This window comes from Sciurus vulgaris (genome assembly GCF_902686455.1).
Source record: "Sciurus vulgaris genome assembly, chromosome: 12".
Lineage (NCBI taxonomy): Eukaryota > Metazoa > Chordata > Mammalia > Rodentia > Sciuridae > Sciurus > Sciurus vulgaris.
The window spans coordinates 102,140,097-102,157,816 of record NC_136473.1 but is presented as its reverse complement, the minus strand read 5'-3'; the positions used below and the strand labels follow the sequence as shown (position 1 = coordinate 102,157,816).

General features: G+C 37.6%; 1 protein-coding gene across 1 annotated transcript in view; it reads left to right on the top strand.

The window, feature by feature from the left end:
* SOAT1 (sterol O-acyltransferase 1) overlaps positions 1-11,071 on the top strand; it is a 54,277-nt gene extending 43,206 nt beyond the window's left edge. The window contains exons 8-16 of the mRNA XM_079105946.1: positions 213-291; positions 788-869; positions 1,253-1,298; positions 2,158-2,287; positions 4,113-4,210; positions 5,637-5,735; positions 6,755-6,890; positions 7,505-7,650; positions 8,943-11,071. Coding sequence (XP_078962072.1) covers positions 213-291; positions 788-869; positions 1,253-1,298; positions 2,158-2,287; positions 4,113-4,210; positions 5,637-5,735; positions 6,755-6,890; positions 7,505-7,650; positions 8,943-8,999 — 873 coding nt within the window. The 3' untranslated portion in view covers positions 9,000-11,071. The remainder of the gene's footprint in view (positions 1-212; positions 292-787; positions 870-1,252; positions 1,299-2,157; positions 2,288-4,112; positions 4,211-5,636; positions 5,736-6,754; positions 6,891-7,504; positions 7,651-8,942) is intronic.
* The last annotated feature ends 6,649 nt before the right edge of the window (positions 11,072-17,720 follow it).

The window sequence follows — 17,720 nt, the reverse complement described above, 5'->3', positions numbered from 1 at the left end:
ATGCTGTTAGGTACAAAATAATTTGAGTGATTACATGTCCTCTAGAAGTTTGTTTGTTTTTAAATTTGCTTTATTCAATAAAAGTAAAGTTGGGTTGGTATATATGAAATTAAGAAGTTCTTTTGTGTGAATATAAGTAACCCAGAACAGTACTATAGGAGACAAGACGATACGAGGATAGAAAATTCATCTTTTCCCTCCTCCTTTTATAGATTCGTTTGATAATGAAGGCTCACTCATTTGTCAGAGAAAACGTGCCCCGGGTACTGCATGCAGCTAAGGAGAAGTCAAGTATGTAATTCCATCAGTCATAGGGTATTTCAGCCTGTGTGTTCACTGGGAAGGCATGTTACATTCTGTAGAGATGATGCTTGGTTTTAAATGCATGGATCAGTGCTGATTTGGAAGACCGTTTCCCGATTGTCCTTGTACCTGCAGTTTTAAAAAATTGATCCTTAGACTCTTCTGTAACTTCTCATTAGACTGTTACTAGCCTCATTACATCTGTGCCTGCTGCTGGTAACAGTCCATAATGCGAAGCTACCGAAGTCTAATGATTACCAAGCACTGCTCAGTGTTTCACACTCTGGAAATTATCTCAGTCACAGGAATAATTTAGACTGGTAATGTTCAGTTAATATAAGATTAGGTTGTTTTAGGAGATCAGGAGGAAACAACTTGAGCTAAGAGGTCATGTTTTTTTGTCCTGCACTTCCTTATTTTCCCCTTTTAGTTTTGCTGGGAGAAGTCAAAGAGCCTCTGATCTAATACTGTTTTCCTTTTCTAGGCACGGTTCCAATACCCACAGTCAACCAGTACTTGTACTTCTTGTTTGCTCCTACCCTTATCTACCGCGACAGCTATCCCAGGTAACAGTAGAATGAAATAGAACTGTGCACATTGGAGGTATAGAGGAGTGCGGATGGGTAGGTAGGCAGAGGCCAGGTCTTGTAGGGCTCCAGAGAAGACAGAATGTGTCCTCATTTTTTCTTCTGGTATGGGACGCCTCAAATGGTCATTCTAGCAGTCTAACGATAATATTAATTCTTGGCAGAATTATATAATGTTTTATGATCATAAATGATTTTAAACTTTTTTTTGGTGCTAGGGATGGAACTCAGAGCCTTGTGCTATAACTGAGCTGCTCCCCCAGCCCATAAATGTTATTCTATGTGAGAAAATACTAATCGTGAAGGTCTTTATTTAAATTCAGTTATATACTTTAGAAAACTTTTGTTTCTTCTTTTTTTAGAACTCCCACTGTGAGATGGGGTTATGTTGCTATGCAGTTTGCACAGGTAAATTGTTTTAATTGCCTAAGGTGTGTTGATTGGTGGAAAATGTGGATTCTTATTTATTATACTTTAATCTGTTCAAAATGTTGGTAAATTTATGTCAATGAGGAGTTTAAGAATGCTTTCTCTTGAGACTATGGAATCTTTTAAACTATCTCTAGTATAGTATATATAGTATTTGTTTTGCCAACATCAAAAGTAATTTTCTTTAGGAAAAGAAATTATTATTTTAGTTGAAATAATTGTTTGTTTATTTCAGTAAGCATTTATGTTAATTTCCCCCTCTCTGTATTTTGGGATGGGGAGGTATATGTTTGTGGGTGTGGTCCTTCACTCCTTTCTCACCCCATTATGAGAATCATAAATTCCAGAAGATTCCATTTTAAATTGTTTCAAATATCCATTTATAAGTTCTTTTGTTATAGGCTTCATGTAGCAGGAAAAACAGTTCTTGGATGATCTTTTAAAAATGTCATTTGGTAAAGGGTTAATAAAAGTTATGATAGAGACTAAGCTTGAGTATCCATTTTGTTTGTTTGTTTTTGTGGTACTGGAGATGGAATTCAGGGCCTCACATGTGCTAGGCAAGTGCCCTACCTCTGAGCTACACCCTGGTCCTTTTTAATTTTATTTTGAGACACTGTCTATCTAAACTGCCTGGGTGGCCTCAACCTTGTCCTGAGTAGCTGGGATTATAGGCGTGCACCGCCTCACCCAGGCTAGCAATTGTATTCCAGGGCTAATTGGAATATATATGAAACAGTAGTTCAAGGGTCACATGTGTACTTTATTTTGGAAGAGAAACATAAGCTCCATCTTTTCTTATCCAGCCACCAATGTAATTATCTTTGTTTTGTTCCAGGTTTTTGGTTGTCTATTTTACGTGTACTACATCTTTGAGAGACTCTGCGCCCCCTTGTTTCAGAATATCAAACAGGAGCCCTTCAGTGCTCGTGTTCTGGTCCTGTGTGTATTTAACTCCATCTTGCCAGGTATGGTGGGTCCTTGTCAATGTGATCATTCATAGTGCAAAAGGAATACAGCCACTGCCTCTGAGTACCTTTGATTTTCCTCCTTTTTCCTATAAATGTATCTATACACTTTTGCCATCTTAACTAAGTAACCTTTTTTCCTTCTATCTCAAAAATGAAGTGTTCTTCCAGTTTCAGACCAATTTTTCTATTCATCTATTGCCTTTCACTTAAGTTTTGCTTTCTCTGATGGTGGATGGTCCACATTTTTGTTTTACCTTCCTTTTCACTATTTAGTTCACTATAATCTTGCTCTTTGTCTCACCAGGCTACTAAAATACCCTTTGTTAAAATCACTAGTAGCCTCCTGATTCTAAACCCAGCATATGGTTTAGTCCTTATCCACTTTGACCTCCATGATTCGTGGGATGCTGTGACCACATTTTGAAATCTCACTTGGCATTATGTCTTCTTATTCTCCTTTCTTTCCAGCCATACCTCCATCTCTTAACTTCACTCATTCCATTTATTTTTCTAGAGATATATGTGTATCTACTATGTGCCAAATACTGAGGACTCAGCAGTGAACAAGACATACATAGTCTTTATCCTTTGAGATCTTTCAGTTTATAGTTTCCTTAACTTCCTCCTCTTCTTCATTCATTAAATTTTTTTTTAGTTTTCTGTTTTATTATGTTTTTTCTTTTTTTCATTAAATGTTGGTAATGTTTTGTCATTACCATATCTCCTCCTTTCCCTTTCTCACAGACTTCTTCTTGTATCTCTGACTATGCCCAAGACTTAATGTCAGTGAAGTCAGAATTGTCGCTATGATTGGATGAGTATTGCATACTTGGATGCTTTCCTCACCAGACCTTCCTTTAGTAAGGTCCTAAAGCTAGTCAGTCAATCTCTTGTTGTCTTGCACACAGTAGATGCTCTATAAATATTTCTTGATTAAGTGAATGAGAGAGGCGGACATGTCAATGGATGTTTTACTATGTAGTGTAAAGCTTACTATATAAATTGGGTAAACAAAGTGCTTTGGGGCTTTGTTTCATACTAGAGATGCTATTTAAGATTGAGTATTGAAAAACAGGTAGGTGTTTGCCTGCAGAGAAGGGGTGGAAAGGTCTGTCAGAGAGTGGGATGGATGGAAAGGCTTCGAATATTTTGGGGTGGCAGAAATTCAGTTATGGATGGTGTTTACAACACTGGAGAGTTACTGGAAGTAAGTGTAAACTGAGGTGTCTTAACCTGTATTAATATTTTACATTGGATAATTCTCTGGGGTGGCTTTCTTATAGGGTGTCTAGCAGCTTCCTAACCTCTTAACAACTAGATACCAGTGGTACAACCCCTACTCCTCCAGTCGTGACAACCAAAAATGTCTCCAGAATTTCCAGATGTCCCATAGAAGTAGGGGGAGCAAAATCTTCCAGTTTTAAATAGTTGGTTTAGGGGGATGTCCTGGGGGCCAGGTTTTAAGAGGCCTTGGATACCAAGTTAAGCCATGTATCCAGATATTTCTTTAAAATATACTGGATTATCTATTATCTGTTAAATTCATTTAAAAGGAAGTCATCGCTTTTTAAAATTAAAAAAATATTAACTTTTAAAAGTATATGTTTCGGGCTGGGGTATAGTTCAGTTGGTAAAGTGCCTGCCTTGCACGCACAGGTCCTGGGTTCAATCCCCAGCACCACAAAAAAAAAAAAAAAGTATGTTTCATCTCTGAGATAGGTAAACTAGAATAACAGATATTTTACAGAAAAATGACAGAGTTAATGGCTTGGTACATGAGCTATTTGGAAAGACTACTTCATATTGTTAATCTTATTTTTAGGTGTGCTGATACTGTTCCTTGCTTTTTTTGCTTTTCTGCATTGCTGGCTCAATGCCTTTGCTGAGATGTTACGCTTTGGTGACAGGATGTTTTATAAGGTAATATACATTTGGATTCATCTTCCTCTTCCTATTTTATTTACTTCCTCATTGTTAAGTATTTGAATGCTGTTGGCTGATATTAACCAGCTTTGACACAAACATTGTGAAATAATTTTCTTTTCCACAAATTTACCAGTATTAAGTCTGCAATTCAGGTACAGATTAATTAACATAGCCTCATCTTTTCTTCTGCTTCTAACATCTGCTTCTATAATATAGCATATGGTATCTGCTGGATCATATGAAGATATATTGGTGATTATGGTAGAACAGCATTTGTCCAGAGGGCATTGTGACTGTTCATTCATTTGAAATTGGCTGTCTCATTCCGTAAGAGTCCTCAGTAAATTAGCAGTTTATGAAAGAATTAATTTTCCCGTTCTTTACTTTGAAAGGTATTGAGTCTGCTTATAAATATTCTTAGACTTCTGAAGTTGGAGTTAAGCTCTAGCCAGACTGGTTCATAGTGTTCCATAATGCTACCCTCGCGTTTTGTTTGCTGTTTTGGCAACAAAGTCTACCACTCTTTTCTGCAGTATGTGTTGCAAATTTTATATGTCCGATTCTGTTAGTCTGATCTTAAAATTGGGAAAAAGAAACCTAAAAAGGGAGGGCTGCAGTTATAGCTCAGTGGTAGGGCGCTTGCCCAGCACGTGTGAGGCACTGGGTTCAATCCTCAGTGCCACATAACGAATGGATGGGTGGATGGAGGGATGGATGGATGAATGAATTCCATCTACAACTAAAAAAAATTTTTTTAAAGATATAAAAAGGGACACCAGTACTTGGAGGTAACCATCATCTCAGTTCTTGTGTAAGTGTTGCCATTTTGATACCACCCCAACAACTCTTTTTTTTTTGTACTGGGGATTGAACTCATAGGCTCTTAACCCCTAGCCCTTTTTTTTTTTTTTTTGAGACAGGGTCTTACTGAATTGCTTAGGGCCTCACTAAATTGCTGAGGCTGGCCTTCAACTTGTGATTCTCCTGCCTTGGCCTCCTGAGCCACCGGGATTATAGGTGTGCACCACCATGCCTGGTCCCAACTCTTTAGTATCAGCACTCAGTCTAGTCTTTGTGACCTCACATTGTTTTAGCAAGATGGGGAAGAATTTTGCTAATTGCTGTTTAGGTGAACATGAGATTTAAATGATTCTGTATTTTCTGTATCTTCCATCATAACTTATTTGATGATGAGACAAAATGACTCTAGGGACTTAATCATATGTAACACTAGAATAATGTCATACTGAATACTAATAAACAATGCCTTTTAAGATTTTTCTGATGTCTGTCTATGGACTAGCAGTTTTTCAGAGTATGTTCTCGTTCTGTGTCACGTATGCATGTTCCATTCAGAGGTATTGCTTTAGAGCGGTTTGTGAGTGTGTATGTAATTTTATACCTTTACTTTCCTTCTTAGGATTGGTGGAACTCCACATCATACTCTAACTATTATAGGACCTGGAATGTGGTGGTCCATGACTGGCTATACTACTATGCCTACAAGGACCTTCTCTGGGTAAGCAGCAAGAGTTAGCTCATGTTATTTAAGAAACAGAGATTCTTTCCTACAAAGTATTGTTCAGGCTGGCAGAAGTTATACTTAGTTGCTCATGATCACCAATAATGGATTACTTCTTATGAATCTCTTTTCCAACAAATAGTCTCTTTTTAGCTCTTTTTCATTTAGTTTTGCTTCTTTGTTAAAAATGAATACCTGTGTGTGGATTTACATCTCTCTCATCAGTGACATATGTCTGTGAGACACTCTTTGGAGTAGAATGTATTTAGACTGATGAAATGATTTTTTTTTAAAACTTTTGTGATAGTGGGGCACTCTACCACTGATCTTCATCCTTATTTTATTTTGTATTTTGAGACAGGATCCCTCTAAGTTGCTGAGACTGACCTCAAACTTGCAATCTTTTGTCTCAGCCTCCTAGATAGCTGGGATTATAGGCATATGCCACCATGCCTGGCTGATGAAATGTAATCTTAACTCTTCTGCTTAAAACTAGTATCTCTGGATTATAGTTTCTGTTGTTAAATAAGGGCATCATTTAAGTGACAACTTCTTGTGGTGGAAATGGTAGTGTATTTGAGTGCTAGTTCTATCTTTTGTGTGTGGTTTCATGTATGGGATAAGGCAAGTCCCTTTTCCCTTCTAAATCTTAGCTTTAGAGAGGATGCCTGCTCCATTTCACAGTACATCATTGCTCTAAAGATTGAAATTTTATGTCTTTCTTTGTATATGAAAACTGTGTTAGCCATGGTAACTCACAAATATAAGCTCAATTAATTTAATTAAAAATTAATGTCTTCAAAAGTATGTTCAGATCGTTGAACATTTGGAAAATGCCTCATTTTAATAAAACAGGTATTTACTTTAAGAGATTTGGGTTAATCCAAGGAATAAACTTAGGAAGTCAAGTATAAATATTCTAGGTGCCCTTAGCATGTAATAATGTCTTATATATTTCATGTTTGAATTACCTAAAAACTTTAAAATTACTTCTACATATTTTCTTTGCACCTTAGTTTTTCTCGAAGAGGTTCAAGTCTGCTGCCATGCTGGCTGTCTTTGCCATATCTGCTGTGGTGCATGAATATGCCCTCGCTGTTTGCTTGAGCTATTTCTACCCCGTGCTCTTTGTGCTCTTCATGTTCTTTGGAAGTGAGTATCTTGGGATGCTTTGAGTCCTGGGTACTATGCTGAAAGAGAAAATTAGGAAGGAAACCATAAAATCAATGTAGAAAAATGAGAGTAGTAATAAACATTTCAAGGTAGTATATATCAGATAGAATATTGGCTTTCAGTAATTCTACAAAACTCTGTTTCAAGGTGTTTTACACTTTTAAGTAGGGAAATAAACTGGTTTATCTCTTGTGGACCACTGATAACACTAACTTGATAGATCATGAAATCTATCTATGTAAACAACTTGCCCATTCATAAATACTGTCAGCATGTACCGCCTGGAAAACTGACCATGATTTGAGTGGGTGTTTAAGAAACAAATTAGAATATTAATAATTCCATGTTTTGGATACTGCTGATTTCCTATTGATTACTGGTTAATAAATTTAACACTGAAGCTTCCTTTTTATTTATAGGACCAGTGACCAGAATTAAATACATATAATGAACTGTTGATGCTCAGTGTAATGATTAAATGATCAAAGCACATATCTGAGGCTGCTCATCTCTTGATGGATTGTGGGGTTTTTTGGGTCATCAAGGGATTATTTTGATAACTGTGCATATTTTTGTTTTCTTTCTAACTTTAGTGGCTTTCAACTTCATTGTTAATGATAGTCGGAAAAGGCCAATTTGGAACATTATGGTGTGGGCTTCCCTTTTCTTGGGCAATGGAGTCATTTTGTGCTTTTATTCTCAAGAATGGTATGCACGTCAGCACTGTCCTCTGAAAAATGTGAGTCATCAACCCAGTTGGAATGCAAAAGTAACTTCCTTGTCTCCTAATGTAAGGGTTGGTGGGCAATATTAAGGATAGTAGTCGTTATGTTGAAATAAAGAGTAAAAGCACACTGATTTATCATCAGACCATACTATACAATCCTTGAAATTTCTTCTTTCTTGTGTTTTTTTCTTGTTGAACTCTCCTAATTCTTGCTTTCCTTTCTTTTTTCTTCTTTCCCCTCCTTCACTGCTTTTTCTTCAGATTCTTCTAATTTTCTTCCTATCTCCTGAAAATGTAGGTATTCTCCAGGTTTTTCCGTCAGCATGTATGTCTCTGCCATCTAAATATGTATTTTTCATCTTTTTCTTCCCAAGTAAGTAAACTCTTGTAAAAAATGTCAGACAATATTGATATGCCTAGAATTTCATTTCCCTTATTTTTTGTCTTTTTTTTTTGTAATTATGTTCAGTCTTCATTTATTCTTAGGGTTTTGGTTTTTTTTTTAAGCTGTATATGGATAATTCCCAAATTCTGAGGGGGTTGCATTCTTGATACATTTTTTGGGTATTTCTTCCAGGTACCTATAACTGTGGTTATCTATAATAAAATTAATCAGCTTTCCCTTTTGGTTTTCTTCTTTTTGGTGCTTTGTTATTCAGCTTTAATTCTCCCTCCTTATTTCCTATTGATCCCCTGTATGCAACTGAACTAATCGGTCTTGACTCTGGCCTCTACCCTGGTCATGGTGCTCTTTATACTCAGAATCTACTTCAGATTTTATTCCTTTATCAAAATCTAATTTGGAAGGTACATCTTCCATGAAGCTTCTTTAAATTCTTGCTCCCATCTTTCCTATTACTGAACTTTCATAGTATTTAATCTGCTTCTCCTTTAAGTAGTTCAGTAACCTAAAACCTTATATTGTGGTCATTTTGTGACATATTTTATCATCCTTAACCTACCACTATTTTGATTTTAGGCTGCAAAGTGGGATTTTGCTAAAATAAGAAGGCAAGGTGCTGAAAGGCCTAGTACCTATTTAGAATTTGGTGAGCAGTCATGTAATTGTGGAGAGTTCATCAAACTTTGGAAACTTCACGTGAAGCTTCTAAGTGGAATAAACCAGTGCTGTAGATAAAAAATAGTGAACACCTTTTGTATTATTGAGTTTTTTTTACAGCTTAAAGGTTTCTGAATGGCTGGGAGGCAATTTAGAGATGTACAGTATATAATTCACATCCCCCACCATAACTTATATGTATGGTATACACAAATAAAACAGTCCTCCTTTTTTTCTGTCATAGCCGACATTTCTGGACTATATCCGGCCACGTTCCTGGACTTGCCGTTACGTGTTTTAGAAGCCTGGACTGTGTTTCCATTCTTGTCACTGAAGATGGGATATTCTGCCTCATATGGGGACAGCTGTATTATTTGGACTACTCCAGCCTTTACAGATGGCTCACTCTGTTCCTAGCTCTCCTGGTGCTGGATTGTGGAAGTTCACTGGGAGTCTTGTATGCTTAAGAGGACTACCCCCCACCCCCCACCCCCCCTTTTTGGGAGAAGGGAGACTTATAGCTGAGGTAATGACAGATTTTTGCTGGGTCATCTCGGCTTAAGTCTTGGTAATTATATCTGTTTATTCCTTGACTTCATCCGATCCGATACTAAACACGCTTGTTTGGCCACTGAGTTAGCCAAAACACTTAGGAAGAAATTATTCAAATATCTCTGGCTTAGAGTTTTTTTTCATACATGGTTTTGGAAGGTATTTTAATTAAACATGCAATTGGAGAAGAAGGAAAATAATGTGGAAAGATTTTTTTGCTATTTCTAATAGAAAGAAAAAAAATACCAGTTTTCCAAAGATAATCTTGTTATACATTCTATTTTATATTTTTTTTAAAAGTTCAGACCTCCTTAATTTTTCTTTCTCTATACAATATTGTGAAGCAGTTAGCTGCCTTTCACCTTGAATTCTTGAGTTTATGTCGGTTATAGTATATATTGAGGGGATCAGAAGTAGCACAAGAAAAACATTCCTCATACGACTTCCAGAGTAATTTAAAAAAAAAAATTGAGTCAATCTTGTGTTTCAATTATTTTGTATACAATGGAACTTTTGTGGAAGGTTTTTTTAACTTAAAGGTAATAACTCCTTTGAAGTTATTTAGAAGTATCTTTGCTACAGTTATTTTATTTTCTAATAAATATTGACTTTCCTTATTTTGCAGACTAGTGAGTCTATAACATAAGTATTAATTTCCTCCTTTAATATAGTAAAGTGATCATATGGATCCAGAAGCTGGCTTCTGAAGCACTTGCTCAATGATAGCCTATTTTTAGATAAATATGTGACTGTGATCAAGGAAATGTACTCTATTATGTGATATTTCCAGGTTATAAGATACTCATTCCTTATATAATGTGTGTGTAGGAATGTTTTTGTATGTACGAAATGATTATGTTTGTAAAGACTGCACATTGGAAGGGATATTAGAGACCATAGAGTTCAACTTGCTGCCCAAAAAAGTGAGATGTACATATTATTCAAATGATTTTAGTTAGAGGGAGCAGCCACTTGAGAAACCATTATTGACATCCAGATAGTTCTGGGAAGTCTTTTCACCACTTTTCTACAACCATTTGAATCTCATAAGAAGAGAAGGTGGAGTTTCTTAACTGTTACACTTGATTTGGTCTCCAGCTTAAGAACCCATTTTGTTTACCATACCATTGAACCAGATGAGTTGAGGCAGTTTTCAAATGTAAGACTCAGCTTAAAAGACACAAGTTCACGTCAAAGCAGGTTATTTAAAAAAAATTATTCTGCATGTTTCTAAGAAGTAATGTAATAGTACTACAACCCTAACAAGAGTACTTTAATATGACTTTGTCATTTTTCTTGAAATGTTTTGAAAGTTAAAACGAGTCTGTTACTTGAATCTATAACTATATTTTAATATGGGAGGCCAAGGCTGGAGGAATACAAGTTCAGTGCCAGCCTGGGCAACTTAAAACCTGGTCTCAAAATAAATTTAAAAAGGCTGGGGATGTAGCTCAGCGGTAAAGCACTCCTGGATTCATTGACCAGACACAAAACAAACAAATTCCCGACATATAATGAGGGAATAGGTTGGCCTAAGACTTGGTTCTGAATTTGCCGATCTTCTGAAGCAAGAGAATGGAATTCTTAGTTGTACATTTCTGTGAAATACTGGAGCCCTACAGTCGAGAGGACTTTGTTTTGTAGCAATTCTGAATACTGTACTGGACTGGGCAAGTTTTTTTTTTTTTTTATTATTTTTAAAGCTTTCCCATTCTTTTATTAGTGATTTTTTTTTTCCTGCCTGAGATTTTAAGTAATAATAAATGATGCATGTAGGACTGTCGTGTTAGAATGCCAGCTGTCCTGAGAAACATTCAGAAACACATAGTGCTTAAAGGAATGGCCACTTTTTGTGAAAGAAGATTGGCTTGATAACCACAATCTTATTGCTGCTACTTTTAGCAAAAATCTATTCTTTAAACCACCATCTACATGCTAAACAAAACTAAAGCCTCTTGCTAACATGTTTCAGGAAGATTCATTTATTTTTCCTCTTTGGCTAATGCAGTAAAATTATTTTGAATTATAAAATAGTATTGTTTTTCCTTCTGAAAAGTAATGAATTCTAAAATTCTAAAATTTAGAATTCTAGAATTCTAAAATTCTGTAGGAAGTATTAATGATAACAGCCATGATTTTGTGTGGTAATACAAGAAAACTTTAGTATGCACAGCATTTCACTTTTCATTAGACCTGTAAGTTGGTCTTTTAGTACCTTTTATGTGTGGGATAAATATGTTAAGATACTTTTATTCTGAATTCTGGGTAATGAAAAAAATTGAGGTTTATGTTGGTGGTGGTGGATCAATGTACTAAAATTTCCTAGGTAAAATTGTTTATCCCATGTTAGAATTTAATTAGACGATAATTAATCGAGTCTGCTTTTAACCTGACAGTAACTACATTTGGAAGCAAAAGGAGCAGGGAATATATTTTTCTCCTTTTCAGTATTTGCAAGGTAAAAATTGCAGATATTGGCAAGAAAATACATTGTAGGGATGGGGATGTAGCGCTGTGGTGGTGCGCTTGCCTAGCATGCCCAAGGCTCTGGCTTTAATCCCCAGCACCGCAAAAAATTTAAAAATAAAATAGGATTGCAAGTTTGAGGCCAGCCTCAGCAACTCAGTGAGAACTTGTGTCAAAATAAATAATAATAAAACAGGGAAACAGGGCTGGGGATGTAACTTGGTTGGTAGAGTACCGTAGGTAGGTTCAATTCCTAGTACTGGAAAAAAACTTACTCATTTTGTCTATATTCCTAAAAAGATGTAATAGTTGTTGAGAAATCTCTCATGCAAATAAGTCTTTCTTCTGTAAGGGTATAATTTTGAGTTAAGTCCAGTAGTTTGGAGGGGGGCAATATCATGACAAACTTTAACATAAGTAGTAATGAGGTGGCCTGACACAGTAAACCTTTATTTGTTATGGAATTCATTTTCTAAATGTTACACTCAAGCCCAGTAGATAAAACCAATAGACCAGAGCTCCTTCAGGTTGAAATAGGGATAGTGGGCCTGCAACTCTTCTTGCTTGGTACACTCATTCTCTCCTACCCCAGAATACTCAGTTTGAAAAGCAGTAGTGCAGTTAAAAAGAACATCAGCTTTTTATTAAGATAGCCCAGTATTTATTAGCAATGTGAGTTGGGGCAAAGTTACTTAATTTATCAGAGCCAGAATTTTCCTCATCTGTAAAATGGGGATAACAACTACCTCACAGAATTGTTGCAAAGTACTACCCCTGGCAGAATTATGGCCTCATATTTTCCTTCCCTCAATCTGAAACCCAAATCCCTACTGGTGTCTTAGGAATGTGACTTGTTCGTGCCAGGCACAGTGATGCATGCCTGTAATCTCAGGGACTCAGGAGGCTGAAACAGGAGGATCACAAGTTCAAAGCTAGCTTCAGCAACTCTAACAAGATCCTCAACAACTTAGTGACACCCTGTCTCAAAATAAAAAGGACTGGAGCTGTATCTCAGTCCTAAAGCTCCCTGGGTTCAATCCCCAGTAAGGGGGTGGGGGGAGAAATAAGTGGATTTTTCAAATGCTGCATGCTTCCATGAAGGTGTACTTACCTTTTAAAACAGACCCTCAGGATGATGCAAATTGGCACTGTACCTCGATAAATTTTCCTATGACAGAATTGACCCGGTCATTTTAAACATGATTGTTACAGGCACTCACACATAATTTCCATCTTTCCAAAGTTATTACCAGGTTTATCTGCTTTAGCATTAGAGTAGGGTGGCAAGCTTCTAAAAAGAAGAATCGCTGCTGTTACTTTAAGTGTTTAGAACTAGTGTGTCTATTTTATAGCTGAGTTTTAGAATTCATGGAGAGGAAGGAAACTAATGAGAACTCATTTCTGCTAGTGCAAAGAATGCTTATAGTCTTGGAAGGCAGAAAAAAATTCTTGATGGAAGATAGCTCACACTGCTCACGCTTTTGTTAATAAAGTTTAAATGAGTTCCTAATCTTGTGCAAAATTTAAGGTAGTTTATGTAATACTACACACAGAAGCTAAGGTGTGTCTTGGGCATTGTTTAATATATCTTATCTGTAGGCTTTATAGCTCCAAAATTAAAGACTGGGACGTAAACATTTTGAGGAATACAATGAATGCTATTAGTGAAGTTTATATAGCAATTTGATTCATTTTTAACATCACTAGAGCTATCAGCTATGTGTTGAAACCCTTTGTTGAAATAAAATATTACAGATAAACCCAGTTTATAAACGATAAACTACAACTAGTCTGCTTAAAACAGGGAGAATGCAGTCCTTCCCCACTCTAAATTTAATGCCTACTTTGAAAATCAGTAGACAATAACAATAGCTACTAAGCTTTAGATTAGCAGGAAAGCTGTATAATCTACATAAATCTATCTAAATGCTTAATAAACATCCCCCCATAAAAATAAAGATGTCCCCCCCTCCCAATTTTGAGATGGGGTCTCGCTCTCTTGCCTAGGTGACTTGAACGGTCTCAAGCCATCCTCCTGTCTTGGCCTCCTCGGTAGCTGGAACTACAGGTACACATTACTGCACCCAGCAAGATGTTAATAGGGCATTTGGACTTGAGAAAAAGAATGGCTTGATATCAGAAGTGCTAACAGTTTTAAAACACTGCCTCTGTACTCCTTTTTTCTAAATGTTGATCTTTATTTTTACATTACTATATTCACATTTCTGCTGTCAATATGCTCTTTCCGATGGAGTGCTGACTTCAAGCCAGGGGATACTGCACCTTGGCCTGTGGTGTTTGTCTTGATGAAGTGGTAGCTGTACTTTCTTTTAAAAACCTGTTGAAACAGGCAGTTCATGCACCCAGTCGTTCAGAAATACAGTGTGAACTTCTTTGTGCCAGTGTGCCAATTCTTGGGTTTGGGAAATGAGCACGGGTCAAGCCTCTCCCATTTGGGCCAGTGCAACCGCTTCCTCTCTGACCTTTAGGAACTAATCTTTAGTGTTCTGAGAGCAGCAGAAGGGTCACAGAAACCTGAAGTTGTTTTTAAAGGTTTTTCTAATTGAAGATGTCTTTTCTAATTCATTCTTGTTGGCTCTTTTCCTGGAGTCTTCCTTCTTTCTCTCCTCGCAAGTCCTTGTTTGTCTAATCATATGATGACTTTCAGTATGCATTGTATTAGCATTCATCTAAAATTTTTTTAAACTTTAAGAAAATCTATCTGCACACAAGATGGCAAAATATTGCATATGTGAAGAATGTGGTAAAATAAATATATTTGGAAAAAACCTAGTCTGTTTTAAAAATAACTTCTTGCGTATTCAATATTAACTATTTTGTGTATCTTAAGTGCTTTTCATCCCAATCTTAGGCAACTGTCCTTGCTGTCTGTAGCCAAAAGAGAAGGCAAATGACTCAACAGCCTTTTGTTGAGATTTATCGAGGGGAGCCATGTCAGGGATTAAAAAATATATATATATATGGGTCCTAGTTGTGACTTTCCTGAGTTTGCATCAAGAAAAGCAGGAACACTCTTAAAGTCTCCTCTGTTGTGGACTTTATTTGTTGCTTGGTTCCTTTTGTTCTTGGCCTTCTAAAACCTGTGAATGGGTCTTAAATTTTGCTCCCACATCCAGTGGGTAGAAATGGACTTTAGGTTTCAAAAGGTGAAAATCTGTTGGCCAGGAAGTGTGCTTTTTAAAATAAGACAGGGGAGACCAGTTTAAGAGCAAGACAGGTTGCTTCCCCTTTGCTGTGGTTCAACTGTCTTCCTTAAAATTCAGGTGTTGCCACTGTGGTGGTATGGAGAGGGATCCTTTATGGGGTGATTATACCACAAGGGCTCCTCCCTCATGGATAAGACCAAGGCCTTAGAAAAGAGGCATCCTTCAGGTTTGGCTTTCTTGCCCAAACTCCATGTGAGGACAGTGTTCTACCTCCCCAGAGGATGCAGTCCATCCAATCCATCAGACCTTCTGGCACCTTGATCTTGGACTTCCCAGCCTCCAAAACTGAAAAGTGTGTGTGTGTTCTTTACAACTCACCCATTCTCAGGTACTATTACAGCAGCATGGATGACTAAGATACCCTCCCTCCCAAGAACCCACACACCATAGGAGCCCATCATGACTGGCACTAGACACTGCAGTGTTCTTTCCGTGGGAGCACACATCACAGCAATAGCAAGAAGTATTCCCGTTATCCTCTTTGACCTAACTATACCCACCTGCTGCTGCAATGCAACAGACGAAATACCCTTTAAGAAATTAAATGTGCTGGATCAAGTAGCTATTCAATGTCACTAGGGGCAAAGCCATGGTGTGACAATTTTTCTTGAATTTTTGAAGGTTTATGGTCCTGCCCTTTTTTTATTTTTATTTTTTGCAGTGCCAGGGATTGAACCCAGGGCCTTGTGCTTGCAAGGCAAGCATGCTACCAACTGAGCTATCTCCTCAGCCCATGGTCCTGCCCTTTAAGACTCCTACAGCTTATATTTGGATTCAACCAAGGTCATGCATCTGATTTACAAAATTGGTATACTGGTTTATTAATTTACCAGGAGAAATCACTCAATACCATGCCATATTCAAGGTTGGTTCCCCACATTTTTGTAGGATGAGGGAGGTGAATTTCTCAGACTGCATTATCATCATGTATCAGGTACTGTGCTATGCACTGAAGATATGACTGAACGAGACAAGACATTTTTTCTGTAGACACAATGTGTGAAAACTGAATACCAACAACTAGATTGTCTGGCCTGGGGTTGTAGTCCACTGGTAGAGCACTTGCAAAGCATGCCCGTCCTGGGTTCAATGCCCAGCACTACGAAAACAAAAGAACCTCAAACCAAAAAAACAACTAGACAAAGTCATCATTTTGGTTTTAGCGATGCCCTTCCTGCGTGGAAGCAATACTAGAAGCTCCTCTTCCCACGGGAAGTGCTGGGCTGAGCAATGCTTACATTTTCTTACTGTCTCCTTTGAAAAGTTTCTGATCCCTTCATTTAAAAACTGCATTAAGTACAAAGACTGGTCTCTTTCCAACTCAGACTATTTCAGGGAGCTCGACATGCTCGAAGTGTCTACAGATGTGTGTATAATCCTGTCCACATGCTTAGAACATCAGTTGGAAAAGGGAGATCTAGAGCAAAAGCACACCCAGGAGTCCCCCTCCCAGTTCAGGGTATGTTTGGTGATGACACTGGCTTTCTTTGGAGATATCTTCTTCATCTATGTCCCTGGAAGACCCAGTGCTACTTGGGTTGGAGTCCGCGAATACCAATGAGCACACTTAGCCCTACTTGAAAACTACAACAGTGACAGGCAACATCAACTCACTGAGAACTTCTTACTTGCTTACCTTACATTTGGCTATGGCATTTTCCACTGGAGACCTACTGAGCCATGCAAGGTGGTGCATACCTGTAATCCCAGCTTACCTGGGGAGGCTGAGGCAGGAGAATCTCAAATTCAAAGCCAGCCTAGGCAACCCAGCAAGACTGTTTCAAAAACAAAAAGGACTGGAGATGTATCTCAGGGGTAGAATGCTTGCCTAGCATGTGCAAAGGCCCTGGGTTCAATCCTTAGTGCTGCAAGAAACCAAAAACACCTCAGTTATTCACTTCACTCCATTTTAGGGTTCCCGTTGATGTAATTCAAAATTGTGGGAGGAGTTTCTCTAAGAATAGCAACTATTTTTCAAAAGTGGTGATGTTCTTATGTTATCTATTCAATTTTCTTGTTTCGTGTGTGCTGGGCACTGAACCTCAGGTTTCCACATGCTAGGCACACACTCTACCACTGAGCTACATTCCAGCCCCTATTTGTATTCCGTTTTTTTTTTTTTTTTTTTTTTTTTTTGTATTCAATTTTAACGCAGCCTTTGGTAAGCTCTTCAGATCATATATCTATAATTATCTATAATTAAATAGTTAACCTCCCATTTCCACCCAGTTGTCTCAATAGTACTGCAAACTTAGTCTGTCCAAGAGTCCTAAACTGACCCTTCTCCGAAGCCCTCCCCCAACCTGGTCTTCCTCCTCTTTCCAGTCTCTATAAATGGTATGTAAGATCACACAGGTTAGTCTCGTGTGTTGCCCAGGCTAACCTTGAACTCCTGGGCTGCCTCAGGCTCCCAAATGGCTGGTACTACAGGTGCATGCCACTGTACCCAACTGAGAAGTAACCTTTGATGGCATTTTCTTTGCACTAGAGATCCAATCATTCCTCTATCAGTACTACTAAAATTTTTTTTCAACTGGGTTAAGAACATAAATGGATTACTTCAGTCTAGTACCTAAAGACTTGATTTACCATATATGAGCTGCTACTCAGTTTTAGGACCTCTAGTTCTCTATTTTGGTGGCTATGGCTCCAAACCATAAGGTGACACCAGTGAGAAGAAAAACAACCACCTTTGGGGAAATTCCCCTTTGCTACTTGTGCTTGCCTTGTTCTAACCTGTCACTTGTTTTGACGGCTGCCAGTCCTTAACAGGAACT